The sequence below is a fragment of the Alligator sinensis genome, unplaced genomic scaffold (genome assembly GCF_000455745.1).
Source record: "Alligator sinensis unplaced genomic scaffold, ASM45574v1 scaffold389_1, whole genome shotgun sequence".
NCBI classification, from domain to species: domain Eukaryota; kingdom Metazoa; phylum Chordata; order Crocodylia; family Alligatoridae; genus Alligator; species Alligator sinensis.
In genome coordinates this window covers 973,832-990,028 of record NW_005841951.1, presented here as the reverse complement: position 1 = coordinate 990,028, position 16,197 = coordinate 973,832, and the positions used below count along the sequence as shown (strand labels likewise).

Below are 16,197 nucleotides of genomic sequence, written 5' to 3'. Positions count from 1 at the left end.
ATGTGACTTCTTAAGTCCTAATCAGGCACTTCAACAACATTGTATTTTGTGAAAATGGTTCTGTTTCCATTCCGATATGGTATGCAAAGAAATTTTGAAACCACCAAACTTATTTTGAAACAAAACTGTTGGCTCTCCAGGCAGCTGGAATAATAAATTGCATTAGTAATGTGCAAGTAACATCCTCAGGGTTCAGTCCTACAATCACTGAAGTTAGTAGGAAACAGGCAGGTTTTATAGGGTTCCTTCCCAAATTGTGTTTTATCAGTTTACTTCTCAGGCCAGTTAACTTTAAACAATGTATCAGCTGGGTGCTATCACTGCCATCTACTGGACAGAACAAGACCTATTTGGTATTGATCAAGGGCTTGATTCTAATTACAGGGGTATAGGTTGTAGCTGTGTTGGTCTAGGGACATAGGCAGACAACGTTCTTTGGATAAATCTAGTATCTTTTATTAGACCAACTGAAATAGCTGGAAAGATTCTTCTTAGCAAGTTTTTGGGTATAAATACCCTTTGTCAGGCTGAGGAAGCATCTGCAGTTGGTGTGTGCTCTTCCTGGATGGAATTAGACACGCTTACAGTAGTGCAATTCTAGAGAAATCTCTGCTGAGTTTATTGGTAGAAGAGAGGTCATAATTAAGAGGCGCTGGAATACAAAGTTACACAATCTTTAATACCAATGACATCTAACTCAAGAAGAGGCCTGCGCTACTCATGCAGAAGACTGATGGTCCTTTAATACTTAGTTGTATGACGGGATAGATGTGGATTTAATTATAATGGCTTTATTATAAAAGGCTAAGAACGCTTGTTGTTAGGCTAAGAAGAGGAAATGAAAAAGGAAGAACACCTTTAGACCTAAACTTAGCTAAGATTTGCACTCCCATTGCTTTAGAGGTGAAAATCCACAGGAAGGAAGTAACATTCAAGTGATAATTAAACACAGCTGCTCCTCTGACTGGAGGCCAACTAAGGAACTGTACATCCTAAGACGAGGATGTAGCCCCAGCAGTGACACTGAGAAAAGGATGCACGGAATCCAGGAGCATAGACCATCAAGCAATTCAACCTTCAAATCCCCGAAATGGGTGGGAGCACATAATCACTTGCCCTTGCTCCCTTTCTTGCTTGGGGTCAATTTGCCAGAGGCTGGGCTAGAAGAGAAAAAGTGCAGTATCTATTTTCCTTCTTCTCTAGTGAATCCAGTCCTTAACCACAAAAAAAAAGTCATAATTGTATAAATGATGCAATTCCATCACAGGTAATGTTTTTCACTGTCTGTACTGTGGCAAATTTATTAAACAAATAATACAAAATATTAATTTAAAAACAAGGTTTAATAAATGGGTTAAGTGAAAGATTTAAAAAGAAAAACACAGCACATGATAACATTATTTATTCTTTAATCTTCAAATTGAAATAACAAAGTAAAACAAATGGCCAAGACCATCAATACTTGTAAGAATCATAATAAAAATAAATTCATTAAAAATTCAGATTAGGAATAATACAGGCACTTTGTAATCTGGAAAGGCAAAACACAAGATCAGTACAAAGTAGATCAGAAAACACACTCAATAATTACAGTTTTGAGTGAATGCTAGTTATGATCTTGAAGGTTAAGTAGTGAAAGACTAAAGCAGAGGTCAGCAAACTTGGGTTCTGTGAGCTGGACCTGGCCTGCAAAGAAATCGGATCCGGTCTGTACAGATCCAATATACAAGATAGGGGACTGATTTCACAGAGCTGCGCTGCACAGCCCCTTCACTTCACAGTGCTCCCATACACTGAGGAGCCTGCTGGTGAGGAATCTGGCAGCCAGCCATTTGAAGCAGGGAAGGGGCAGAGACTTCGAGGCCTCTTGGAAAGGCTACTGACACCTGCTTTAAAGGATGGTTTAAGAGCCAAGCCCTTCGCACCTCTAAAGAAAGAATGAAGAGAACACTCTCTGAATTTCCCTCTTATTTTGAGGTTATTCACATCAAAGTCAACATGCACAATTTTGAATTTAGCACATTTATATGAAAATGTTCATTTCAAAGAAATATTATAAAAACATTTGCAATCTGCTTGAAAGAAAGTTACAAATACCTAGGCAAATTTGGCAAAAACACCTTAAAGAAAAATATGCAATTCTGAGGTATATCCTGTTAACTTGACAACAGCTCTCCAGGCTAGTAAATGACGTGTCTTCAGAGCTTGTTTAACCCAAGGACAATTACTATGTCTTGGAAGTGTTGCTTGAGTTAGATGGCTGAATTCAGATTCCTTCAATGGATATCTGAATAGGAAGGATTTTAGGGGAATCTCAAATAAAATTTACAACACATCCTGTAACTTATCATAGCTTCACTGAGAAGTTATGTCAGCTGAAATTCTAGCTTCATATCTGCAAATATTTACTTGTGCAGTTAGTCCCACAAACTTCAACAAGGTTACAGCAGGGTTACTTATATGAACTTTAAAGGTCAATTCAGATTGCAAAACTGTCCTCAGTGGAGCCATAGAAATTTATACCAGGTAAAGATATGACTGCTGTATTCTAAATTCCCAATCTGCCAACGCACTGGACTACTCACAAGCATAGCATCAATCACACAAATCTTTTTGGACTAAGGTCCAACTTTGTAAACACTGCTGAGGACTAACAAAGAGAATGAAAAACCATTAATAAAATATGTAAATATTTAATTAACATTTCATCTAGGTAAGTATCTGGAATAGTTACCTCCAGAGAAACTAATGAAAGTGACAGTTACATGAAATTAGGGCCAGTGTTCTCCAAAACCACTTTGACTAATCTTTTTATCTCTGTAAATGCTATAAACTGTAAACAGGCACAAATAGTGTATGGTAAGAGTGCCAAAGCCTAACTGTGCTCAATTTCTAATGCTTTTTAAATACAACTGCTAAAAAACTTGGGTTGCGCGGATACATTCAAGTATAAATTCAAAACAAAGTAATCCTTTTCTGCATATATATACTATAAAGCAAGTTCCAGCTGAGCTGGTCTGTCAGCTTGATTGTCACAGACGCATCTTCATGTTTTGGCACTTGCAGAAGGGCCGATATGAGCATTTTTATTGATTTTCACATTTTTCAAAAATGAAGAGCTATTCACAAGGGTGGAGGTAGGTATTTGATGTACTTTGGGCATGTCCAGACGAGCGCAGTTGTGTGGTATGTGGCACTGCAAACATGTTTGCAGCACCACATACCACACAGTCCAGTGTTCTCTGCACTGCAAGGGCGTGCTGCCCAAATGTGTGCTGCGCGCGCACTGCTAAAAGCGGAGCCAGGCCACTCGGAGCTGCGCTCTGCTGCCAGCCAGGCTCTGTGAGGCAGAATTGCTGTGGCTGCAGCCTTGGGAGGCCCCCAGGACCACAGGTAAGGCTCATGTGGCCAGCCCAGTGCTGGCCGCGGCCTCCCCTACCCAACCCAGGGCAACTTGCCGCATGCCAAAGCACGTGTGGCACAGGCCTTCCCTGGAGACAAATTGCTGCAGTGCAAGGTGCACCGCTGCTAGTTGTCCCGGGGGAACCAAATGTCCACGCATGTCCAGACACCCCCTTTGACATCTCATTTGGTGCATTCACACTTGCTAAAATGACTACAGCTGACCAAAAGACAGCCATTTCATTTTGTGGCAACCAATGAGGTTTGAAAATTTAGTTTTGTTCCATCTAGTTCCTGGTGGGTAAGGTCTTGGTTTGGGATGTAAAGATCTAGGTTCAAGCCCCGCTCTATATGAAGCAGAGCAGATTTTCATTCCGGATCACTCTCACTGAGGAAAAACAGGAACTTGACCTCGGGTATTCTGCATTCCAAACCAGCGTTCCACCACCAGGCTGCAGAACACCTTCCCAATGAAATTTTGTGAGAAAACATGTAGCCTCAAGCCATTTTTTAATACATTTTTTCTGACTGGAAGACCACTTTGTTAGTACTTTACCATGAACAAGGAAAGTAAAGAACTTCAGCTCCATGTGACAGTCTATTAAATCATTAATTTACCATTTGGGTAGAGACAACAATCATCTTTCGGAGACACACATATATATTTGCTACATATCCTACTTAACTTTTGAGGACATGGTCTCAAGAGTGTAAAAGTAATTCCTTATGTAAAAGAGAAGCAAAGCAATGTGTTATTAGAGCTTTAGCAACACTGATTATAATAATTTTCTTCATATAGATATTGACTAAATATGCAATCAAAGAAAGTAGCCATTTTTTGATGGTATGCCACCTCACAGTTTTGTCCTTAACAGGACACTGCAAGCAACTCCAGTTATTCTGTCATCTTTAAAATGTCAAAGTAACCATTCTAAATCTTAACTTTTAATTTTATTGCAATGAGGTAGGAATAATAAGTTAAATTGGTCAATTCTGACATCTCTACTTTTTCCCTTTAAATTTATTTTTGAAAATATAAAGTACTTTCTAATTTGGTTGGAATCTGGCAAAGATACTTACACAAACTAGACAACAAAGCAAATCTAGAATGGCTACCTTTCTCCACCTGTACGAAATCCATAAAGGGGACTCCGGTGTTAGCAACGATCTAGCTATTCTGGCAATTATGTGATTACTAGCCAACTGCCTGTCAATAAAAACGGGGGGTGGGGCGGGTGGGGACAGAAGCCTGCGTCCCTTACCTCCACCCCACCTCGGGCTGGGGCCGTTTCCCTCTCCCCCCACCACTTTGGGCAGGGGCTGGGACCTGGCCCATTCCCCGCCTCCCGCTGTCACTTCGGGCTGGGGGCCAGGGCTGCTCCTCGCCTCCCCCTGCTGCTTCGGGCTGGGGCTGAGGCCCATGACCATGGTGGTGTTCGTGGTGGCAGTGGGGTGCAGTCACCAGTAACTCCCGTCCCTTCCTTCTCTACTCCCTCCCCTGTTCCCCGCCACCTCCCTGCCCTGCTGGCTGTTGGGGGGGGGGGCGCCAGCTCCTGGCTCCAAGAAGCAGACCCAGGGGGGTGAGGCCAGCACTGCTGGCCTTGGCCCCTGCTCCATCATGGTGGTACTCCAGTCCTCATTGTCTCCCTATGCCTCCAAGGAGCAGGGGAGGGGGGCGAGGCCAGCAGCTCTGCTGGCCTCGCCACCCTCCCCTTTGGTCCCTCAGTCCCCACTGTCATGGCAGCACTTCACTGTCTTTCTCTGTCTGTGTAAGGCACTCTGAGACAGCCAATTAGAGTGCGAATAAAGAATTACGGGCAGACAGACAGACAGACTTAGGCTTTTATAATATCAGAATGTTTTCGGGTTCCTGAATTCAGGACAAGAATTTCATATAAACTATGGGCAGAGTCTACTTCTTGCGTAAACGGAAATAAAAAAGCTATTGAAAATATAAAGTTCAGGAAATAAAAACCTTTGCTGCCTTTGAGCCAGAGGGTTTATGCAGCATTGACTCCTGCAGCAGTTTCTATAATCTGTGGTGGTGTTATGATTTTTAAGATTTTTTTCCCCATAGGGGCTGGAGTCTCTGATATTCTTAGAACTATTTACTTAGCACCGCTGTATTGAGTCAAAATCAAATTAGAACAGGCCAGGCCAGGCCTGGTCCTCTGCCACTGATGCTAATGGCAGATTCACTACTGACTTTAATCATGACAGTATTGAACCCTTTATACTTGAAATCTGTAAAAAGACGTGGCAGCAAACATTTTATTTTTTGCACCATCACAGAGAATGATGACTTCTGAGCTACGAACTAGGGTAGCCTACCTTTTAAAAAAGCCTGTTTTGACTAGAAAAATCCACCGTCCAAGCAGGTTTCCAGCAGTGGGGCACAACCCTCCCACCAGAGTCAATGCTGATGGGATGAATTTGCATAGAGTGGATGTTCTGAGGTTTCACAGCCTCTCTGCCATTCTTGTCCCATCTGCAGAAGTGCTTCTGCACAGAATTCACAAGAAGAAGCTTCCATGGGGGCAGAAAAAGGGTAACACATTGCTGTTTTGGCTCCAGCCCCCCTCCTTTTGACTGCTGTTGGCAATTTAAGTGGAAATTTCCCACTCTTTAGCTTGTCCCTTGCAAAAAAGATGGAGGACGATCTGGTCCTCAGTGGCAACCAGTTCATAAAATGAACTAAACTGTAGAGCTTCTTTGTATCATCAACATTAAATTCAATTGATATGTTCCTTCTGGAACAATTAATAATCATTATTTTTCTCAAGATCAGAAATGAGGATGCTTTCTTCCAAAGTAGGACCTTCCGATATATTTTGAAAATAATAGGCATTTCTGGCCCACAATATTCTACTGAAGAGACTATTTTTCTTTTTGTACAATACAAATAGAACAGCGGCCACCATCACCAGTATTACTATTATGACGAGAGCTACAGTTCCACGGTATGATGCTGAAAGGAAAAAAAAAGGAAAGTTCTACAACAATGAAAGAAAAGAAAACCAAATAAACAAACCAAGAAACCCAGAACATGTTTAAAGACAATAAAGTATCACATGGTGCAACTTACGTTTCACAGTTAGCTCTGTTTCATCAATATCTGAAACAGAATCCAGAGTTAGTATGAATATTATTCATAGAATTAATGAAAGCTAATGTATATACTTCATTGTAAAATTGTTTCTCAGGGGAGTACATACTTGTCGCTAACAAAAATGGCCATCCCTTGTTTAAACTTTATTGATATCAGCAAGTTTACACCAATTACAGCTAAATGTGGATGGTCATCTCATTTTAAACTCCTGAATTTACTGAACTGTATGTGAGGTAAATATTGTGAAAAGCTCAAATTCAGAAATGTTTACTTGGGGTGTGATCTGCTTTTACTGAGATAACTGGTACTTTGCCACGGGTTTCAATGGAAGTGGCATTGGTCATTTACTGGGTACGGCTGACCATTTCTTGCAATTTTTGCCTTTTCTATTCAAATAGTAGGAAGAGGGTTAAAGGGCCAGGATCCTATTCCCAGGTGATTTTGCATAAGTCACTTAATATCTCAGGGTATGTCTACTCATGCATTTGATCTGGGAGCAGTTTACTTGCGAGTAAACATGCCTGGGAAGGCATCTACACATGCAGGGACTCCAGAGCAGATTTGCTGCTCATGGCCAGGAGACAGCCATCTTCTGGTGGGAGCTGGGACACCTCACCCTGCCCCTGCGGGGCTGCCTGCTGTTGGGCTGGGCTCTGCCACCAGAGCCCAGGAGAGGACAATGTCCCCCTGCCCTGGCAGCAGGGAGCTACTGGCCCTGGCTCCCCAACTGGGGGCAGGGGACTTGGAAACAGCTGCAGGGGAGGGGAAGGGCCCAGCCCCGTGCCCCGATCCACTGGTGGGGCACCTAGCAATGAGCCCCCACTGGGCAGGGAATCCCCAGCTGGGGGCTCACTGATAGCTGCCCCACTCCTGCAGCTCTGTCCAAGCCCCATGCCTCAATCGCTTGATCAGGGCACTGACTGCGGGGCAGGGGCTGGAAAGTCTGGTTCTCGCCAAGCTCCATAACTGCAGAATTGGGTGAGGCCAGATCTGCACCTGTTCCCCACCCAGATCTGTGATCATGGAGCTCGGTGGGGAACAGGCTCTCCAGCTCCTGTCAGCAGGGAGCTCCCAGCCTCTGATCCGCATTTGGGAGACCCTTATCTCCCAGCACCAGGTCCGCAGTTACATTTGCTCCTGGTCACGCTTCTACATGAGCGCTACTGAGCAGTAACTAATTGGAAATAAATTTGCTAATTGCATTTGCAGGTAGCACGTTTACTCACGATTAGAACAGTTTACTGTGCAATAAGCATGTGCATGTGTAGACGTGCATACTTACTGTGCAGTAAACTGCTCTACTGAGCAGTAAAGCATCTTGTGTGCATACACCCTCAGTGGTTTAGATTCCCTCTCTATGAAATGGGAAAGAGAACATTTCCAAATCTTAGGCAACCATAGCCCACAGGTCAGATTTGGGCTGGAAGATCTGACTGAGTATGTGACATTGGGCAGCATACAGCTGTGCCTTCCTCCATAGCCCTCCCTTTTGCCCTCTCATGCTGGAGGTTAACCTAATTGTGGAGGGGGGTCAGGTAGCCTGAGCTCTCCAAGGGGTGGAGATTTGTGGCTCACAGAAGCAAAAGGTTGCCAACCCTTGAATTAGAGGATTTGTGTGGATAAATCTTAATTTTTGTGAGACATATTACAGTGCGGAATGCCAAAAAAGTATATGCGTAAACACTAGGGAAAAACTTCCTGCCATGGACCAATACAAAAAGTGTAGCAGTACATAGATTTTTTATTTCTAATAGATATTTGCCTTGTAGGCAAGTTATTTCCTTTGTAGAACTCTTAGCAGAGGAGCTTACAGCTTTTCTTGACATATATTTTATGAAATTAAAGTTGAGACACATTTTCTCTTTCTTTTTGGCAGGGGGGTGAAAATCTTTAAAAATTATCATAAAATATACCCTTTCTCCCACAAAAATCTTCTCATTAATCCTTGGAGATGCCAAAAAAGGTAACATTTACTTACATTTAAAAGAGAAATGTTCACTCAGCAACTGCATAAAAAGAACTGAGCAGGGCTGATTTGGGCCACTTTGAGGCTAAATACAGACATTCAAAAAGCCTGAAGAGGAAGTGGACTAAAGTTTCAAGCCTTATTCTAAGCACCCTAGTTAGGTCAGGAGTGAACAAAATGCACATTCAGCTTTTGGTGTGTATGTGTGGGTGAGGGTGGGGGGCACAAAGGCTGCCTGCCTTGGCCAAGGCCAACAGGTGGTGAGCACTCCTGTACACCTTGCTACATGCTGGAGAATGTTAAGCCCAGCTGAGCAGCCGGCCACACCTGATTGGCCAGTGCGGCCCTTCTCCCCAGCCCCAACTCCCACCAATGGCCAGCTATCAGCTGCTGACAGCTGGCTGCCTTATGGGGTGGAAGGACTGGGGAGAGGGCCAGGTGGGGAAGAGGGGAAGCTCCCAATATGTTGATCCCTTCCCTACCTGTGCAGGCTTGGGTCTGGGGGAGCTGAGTCTGTGCGGCAGGGGATTTCTGCTTCCCCTCCCTTCCCCCCACCGCCTCTGACAGCCCAGGGGGTGAGGGTGGGGGGACGGGGCTGGGGAGAGGAGCTGCGCTGGCCAGCTGGGCCAAGCAGCAGGGGGGGGAAGCCCCCCCATACCTCTCCCCCACAGCTGTCCTGGCTCAGGCCAAGCCTGGGCCCCCTCCTGCCAACAGCCAGCACCACACCTCCTGCCTGTGCCTGTTTAGCTGTGCCTGGCTCCAGTCCTGCGTGAGCTGACACAGCCCCAGGGAACAGGACAGGAGCCCTTCCCCCACCCCCCACTGATTTCTGCAATTACACTGGGTGCCTGCTGACACCACTTGCAGTTTGCCAGAGCTCTGAAGGGCCCAATCCTTCTTTCTGCAGAACGCACCTCCCCGCCTAGGGATGCTGCATAAAGATAGAAACCTCCTGAGCTACAGATGCTCCCTGCCTTGCCCCCTTCCCCACCTGTGGCTGACAGCTAGGAGCAGCCAAGTGCAGCCGAGTTCCAGCAGAACTCTGTGGGGGAGGAAGAGGGGCCGCAATGGTGCCTGCGATGTTAGTGGACTACAACCTAACTTGAGTTAGGAGGGGATCTGATACACAAGTTCAATAAACCTGTCTAAGCTACATTACTTAAGTCTGATACTATTTCCATCCAGGTCTATCTTAGACTTTGTTCTGCCATTTTTAAACTGTTCTATGTGTACTGAACTTCTGTATTGTTATGGGTTTAGACCAGTTTTCAGTCACTTACACCAGTTTATGTGCAATGTCTGTATCTGGCCCTAATTTTAGCATTTTGGAACGTCTAAAAAATACTTTTTTCAGTTCTCCAGTATTTTCTCCAGTATTTTCAGTGCAAACTCCAGCTCCTCATGATCATATAGTAATGTTATGCATTATATCTAAAGTGATACAGGGAAAGGTTCACTGAGTAATCACTTAGGTTGCATCTATTCATTCAATTTAAAAAGGGGAAAGGAAGTCTCTTACTGTAAAAGTGAAAAGCAGAATCTATGCAAAATGTTAAACATTATAAAGTGTTTCAAAGCAGAATTCTTCAAGCAAGCTGTTGGAAGGTTGTGTGCATACTCTGGTGAATTTTAATACTTACATAGTAGCATTTTACAAGCTAAATGGCAGTGCATCTCTGGAAAGTATTATATATGCATATTTTCTAATGGGAAGTTGAAGCCAAAAAGGTTACATGATTTGACTATCATCAGGATGAGATTCATGGATAAGCTCAGAACATGCTCTGCTTAGGCCATCATACCAGGTCCTCTCTCGTGCTATTGAGCAAGATATCCTTGGAGTAAGGGACCAAATTGGCCGCTCAAAATAACATGACCAGGATTAAAGATTTTGTGGATTCTGATAGGCAAATCTTGATTGGCATTTTGTCTTCTGCAAAGTAATCCAAAATCTTTAGGAAAAAATAGAGTAATATAACTGAAATGTCTATTGTGGGCTGCTTCGTTTCTTTATTTTTTTTAGGTTCTCTTGCCTAATAAAAGGGAACAGAAAATCAGCTTAAAAATAAATAAATAAATACCCTTTTTATTTATAGGTGCCAAGAATCAAGGAGGCTTCTGGCTACAGGCTTCATGGTGCTGAGCCTGTTTCTTAACAGGACTGGAGAAATATGAGGAAACTTACAATGGCACTGAGGGTGCAGTGCCATTCAAGGCCATTAACTGAACACTGTTGAAATGAAGGCTAAGTGAAGTAAAGAGGAAAGAAGGTGCATATCACAATGGTATAAGGATTTCTTCTACATAAACACATACCTGTATCCATTTTACATACAAATCCCTTATTCTCTTTGCAGGAAGTTAACTGCCATACTCCATCTCTGGTCCTCAAAGCAATGCAAAAATTGCCTTTGAGATGACTTAGTTCAGGCTCCCTGATGCCCCAGTTTGAATAATTTAGAGGAGAACCATCAAACCATGCAACCGTGTCATCTAAGGGCAAAAATAATCAATCGCTGTAAGCTCTGATCTAAAAATGCACTGATTTTGAAACAAGAATTTAAGTTCAGTAAAACTCATGCCTGTAAAATATGTTTTTACTTAAGGAACTTCAACATTATTAGACCAATAGTTTACATTCTGACTCAAAAAGGAAGGCCAGGATTTTTGTGATTGATATCTTTTACTGGACCAACTGCATGGCTGAGATAGAATTTTGATCTAGATAGATATGTGACAAGCTTTTGATTTTGGTTTGGATAGGGATGATCCTGCCTAAGGCAAGGGGTTGAACTAGATGATCCTGGGAGGTACCTTCAAGTCCTACTTCTTTTACTCCATTAGTCTTATGTATATTACTGCCAAAATACTTGAGAGAGATTTACTTTTTCATCTTCAGACATGGATCTCTGAAAATAATGTGGGAAAAGGCAGGTTTTAGAACAGGCTATCCCCACATGGAGAACTGCTTGGTGTTGTTGTGCTATTTAATTTTATTAATCTAAATATGTTAAAAGACAAAATCATTTGCATGTGGCCTTTGTAGATCTCAAGGGAGCTTCTGACTCCACAAACAGATTAAGATCATGGCAATAACATCCACAGATAAAGCTCTCTTACAACTAATTGTCACTTAGTATTCAAATCTAGCATCCAGCGTGCCTTACGAGATTGGTATTGCCTATCCAAGTTATGTAGTTGGTCTAAAAAAAGATATCACCCACAGAAATCCTTGCCTCTTGTATATTTCTTAGACCATTACAGCTACAACATCACTCCAACACTACAGAAAGGATATTTAAAAGCATATATTGGATTTTCCCTTACCCTGGATACTTTTATTGCTTCTTAAGAAAAAAAATGACAAAATATGTATGTATATGCATGTATAATCATTGTAATTTAAAAGTTACAGCTATAAAGCAATGTAGTTATATATGTCTCATCTTAAATTGACATTGTTTACAATACTAAGAATGCTCTGCTATGCAGTTATCAGCACTAAACTAAGAAACATAATTACATTCCTATATTAATATATGCCATTTTCTTTCCCAGTCACTTACTGTCTTTTACAAAGAGAATGTTCAACCAAATCATTTGGACAGAAGAACCATAAGTGTGCAGTTCCTCTAGAAGAAAGGCATTTTCATCTTCATCTTTAATAGTTAAAAGATTTGATCCTGTAGATGAAACACACATAAAGTTCCTTCACTTGTGACCATTTGCAGAACATAAGGCACATTTTTTGAATGCTAATCTCCTAGCCAGACTGGGAAATAACCTCCTCCTCCTGCATCCATAATCCTACAAGTAAAATATCTCAAATGAGCCTTAGGGAACTGGTTGCTTAACATGTCTTGCAATTTGGGAGAAGAGGAACAGCTAACTTCTTTTAGTCCCTCTCAAAATGCCAGCCCATATTTTTATACAAGATATTTGTTTTGCTTTTGCACCCTATATGGAAGCAACATTTTTCCTTTTTGCAGTTTTACTGCAAAAGATAAGAAATACTGCATATATTTCATACTGAACTACAAAACTTTAATATTATCAGTTTACATCTGAGATGCAGGAGCGGCAGAAACAGTGTGTTGCAGACCAAATCAAGAATCCAGTGCCACCCACTCCATATGGAAACACATGTCTGAGCTACAGAAGAGTCTGTAGATCCCAGATAGGCCTAGAATGCCCAGATAAGACAATGATGGAAGACAATCATTCTCGACTGTGAGGGGCTGCCAAAGATTTGTAAGTATAGTTATAGTAAATGACTTTTAAATTCACAATAACATGTATAAATCTGAAATCCTTTTTCTGCTTTACACCTGAAATCACATGATTTTTTATACAATTTGAAGAGAAAACAATGGAATATGACAATATCTTTAAAAATAACATGGAAAGGGCATCTCTTATTACTTCATCTCAGATAATCCACTTTTGCCATTTAGGAAGAAGATTATGTTAAATTGTATAGTTAGAGAAAAACTAATTACAAATTACCTTGCTTTTTACAGGATTCATATGCTGTATCAAAACTTGTACTCTTGAAAACCGTGGAAAAGCTATAGCAATTGTTTTTAAATTTTAACCAGGGGACAGTTTTTTCTGAACAAAGGCCTTTGTATTCAATTATTTTCTTTTCTATAAAACAAAAATAGTGTAGGTTAAATAGTGTTTATTAATTCTATTGTTAAACATCCACCAAATCATTTCAGAATAACACTACTAATAATTTCATAACATTGACATGCATGTAAGCAAGTAAATATTTCACTGTTATATATTGTATAATCCAAACCCTTGATTCACTAAATAGAATTGTAAAAGAATTGTATAAATCCTCAGTTTACAACTATTATTTAACTATTTATTTATTTTCCAGGAGTAAGCTAAATTGAACTAAGCCATGCAAGGAAGTGTGGGCGCACACAAGCCAATTTAACTTGACTAGTATGTTGTTAACTTTGTGAAGAAGGACTCAGAAGGGGAGAAAGCCTTAGAACCCTATCCACAAGGGACATAATGCTTAGGACACTGATCCAATTGCCCTTTATTTTAAACCTGAGCAGGCCTCTCTTGTCCAAAAGTGAGCATAGGGATCAGTATTTATTTTTTTAGTGGACCATAGATCTCAACATAGACCCCTGGCAGAAATGTAAGCAAAGGCATGATAGGATCTGATGTACTATCCCCACAACCATGCTTCCTGCCATGCCACACATGCATAGTAGGAGGCATGACTCTAGGAACAAACATCAAATCCCATTGCGCCTTATTGCCAGCGCAGGGAGAGCTCAGGATCATGATCCTGGGCTCCCCCTGTACTTGCAAGTAGCAAGCTCCATGGCTGGGAGCCCTGTCAGCTGATCTGGGCTCCCAGCCACATACCAGATATATTTTTGTAACTGAATAAATAATTAGAAAACTGGAACAACTTCTATTACAAAAAATCCCTTTAATAAATACTTTCTGTGTTGAAGGATTCCAAAGCAGTTTTCCCAAAATCTAGATACATTTATGATCTCCAGGCCTCATACTGCAAAAGAAGTATCAAATAGTTTCACTGAAGAAATGAGACCCTTGCTCATAAATCAGAATTAAACCTAGCAGTAACTATTTGCAGGACTAAAGTTTACCTCAGTTCAGAGTGATTGCAGAAGGCCCTGTATACCATTTAAATCCTAGAGTCTGGATTTATGTGAGGTTTAGGTGCATCATACCACCTTTAGGGACAACACAATTTTTGGGGAGAGAAGCAAATGCTTTCTTTCTCTTATTAAAAAAAAGCTGTGATATTTTTCTGACTAAACAACTTGGGGACTTTAGCTTTTCATTTTTGCTCAAAAGCACACAGCAAACTACAGAGAACTCAATGTATTTACTTCAGATGTAAGTTATCCATGCACAAATCTGAACCTGTGGTTTGCTTCCCAGAAATCCAGGCAGGGGTTTAGTCATTAGTTGTTAAGTCATCCTCTCTAGAGTCTTTGTAAAATATACTATACTTCATGCTCAATCCAAGAAATCTAACAAGCAAGCCTCTTTAATTCCTGGCAGTGATGTACTCTTTCCACTCTCCCCTGAATCCAAAGAGCCAATATTTTATTATTTTAAAATATTTCAGATAGGGGTGATGCAATAAAGGAAAAGTTTAATAGATATCTCTAGGTGTAAATTAATTCATTTATTATATAATTACCGGTCAAGCCTAGGCCAGACAACTTCATTTCATATACTTCCAATGTGTAAATGTAAATTTGTAGCTGCAACAATTTGATATAAAATATAATATTGACTTACTATTTGGCACATGACAAATGGCTCCTTGTAGACGTCTTTCACAGTTAGCACTTTCCCAGTGCCCATTAATATCAACAAAAACACAGCTGCCAAAAGACTGGGACTCCTCCTCTCTCCAGAAGGAAAAGAAAGACTTAGTTCCATCTGACCATTTAAAGTTAAGTCCACTCTGCAGAAAAAAAATAGGATTATTTCTCTGTGTGGTCCTGTTACATAAGAGATCTTTTTATTTTCGCAAGGTCTGCTACCTCTGGTTTTCCTCCTCCAAGCCAGGGTCCTAAGCCAAAGTTACCAAAAGTTCCTTGCTATGTACTCATCAGAAATCCTAACTTATCAATTGAGCCGTTACTCCAAATAAAATGACTATTCACCATGGAAAAGTGCTAAAGCAGGGGTACTCGATCTTCTGGCTCTCTTGGCCAGATGAGTGGTGTGGGGCTGGTCCATGAGCCAGATCAGGCCCTGTGCACCAAGATCAGGCCCCTAGCTGCCTCTACCAAGCACCACATGCCAGATAGGGCCCTGTGATGCTCCCCTGTGCCATCTGCCAAATTTTCAGACTCATGGGGAGCCCCACGGGCTGAATGGCCTGGCACTGAGGGTTGGATTTGGCCTGCAGGTGGAGGGTGGGGTACCCCTGTATTAAAGAATGAAGCTTAAGCCACTCGCCACAAAAAAGCTTTTTTCCTCTGAGCGTTTTTCAGCTCTCTTTTCAGTCCTGTCAGCATTTGACCTGCAGTATGATTGCAGCATCCCATCAGGCAGTGCTGATACCAAGCTCCCAGCAACTGACTTTAATGAAGCTTGTATGCTGTGTTGCAAAGAGATGGGCCTAAGCTGAATAGTGGAATTCCATTTTAGATCCAAACTTTCCCAAAGTGTAGGGATATTCATATTGGATTGTTCATATAAGCTCATCTGTGTTTACAAATTCAATCATTTCAAACAAATGCTAAGCATTTTTTTTTGTTACAGTTTATTAAGTTTTACTAGTAAATGTCAAAAACTCATGTACAGTCTCATATCCATATGCACAGAATTCATACTTACATCTGAGGTAAATAGTCCAATCCAGTGGGGATATCCTAGTCGGTTTATAACGACACTGAGGAAGGCTTGGTGATAATGATCTGTAATGCTGACCAATTCAGCTCCTTTTGCCATGCAAGATTTTAAAGCATCATACCAAGTCAAATTCTCATATATTAGTATGTATGTTTTGTTTCCATATTCTAAAGTGCCAGGTATTGGGTACATCTCAGATCCATTTATAGAACGTCTGGATTTATCTGTGTTAGGTCAAACGAAACACCATCAGATGTTTTCCTTTAGCAGACAACAGTTAAATAACTTACCACTTCTCAAAGCTGAGAAGTTTCCTGTGAAAACAATATACCCATTCAAAGCCTACTGG

General features: G+C 41.5%; 1 protein-coding gene across 4 annotated transcripts in view; it reads right to left on the bottom strand.

Moving 5' to 3' along the window:
* Nucleotides 1–1,299: 1,299 nt before the first annotated feature.
* The window catches only part of PLA2R1 (phospholipase A2 receptor 1), an 81,160-nt gene continuing 66,262 nt past the window's right edge, over nucleotides 1,300–16,197 (bottom strand). For 2 of the 4 annotated variants that reach the window (XM_014518394.2, XM_025199941.1), the window contains exons 23-29: nucleotides 15,834–16,072; nucleotides 14,784–14,952; nucleotides 12,984–13,124; nucleotides 12,044–12,160; nucleotides 10,794–10,970; nucleotides 6,488–6,517; nucleotides 1,787–6,370 (exon numbers count right to left, since the gene is read on the bottom strand). In XM_014518394.2, coding sequence (XP_014373880.1) covers nucleotides 6,162–6,370; nucleotides 6,488–6,517; nucleotides 10,794–10,970; nucleotides 12,044–12,160; nucleotides 12,984–13,124; nucleotides 14,784–14,952; nucleotides 15,834–16,072 — 1,082 coding nt within the window. In that variant the 3' untranslated portion in view covers nucleotides 1,787–6,161. Of the gene's footprint in view, nucleotides 6,371–6,487; nucleotides 6,518–10,793; nucleotides 10,971–12,043; nucleotides 12,161–12,983; nucleotides 13,125–14,783; nucleotides 14,953–15,833; nucleotides 16,073–16,197 lie in introns of all 4 variants that reach the window. The other 2 variants (XR_003093231.1, XM_025199940.1) reach the window with 2 other exon arrangements.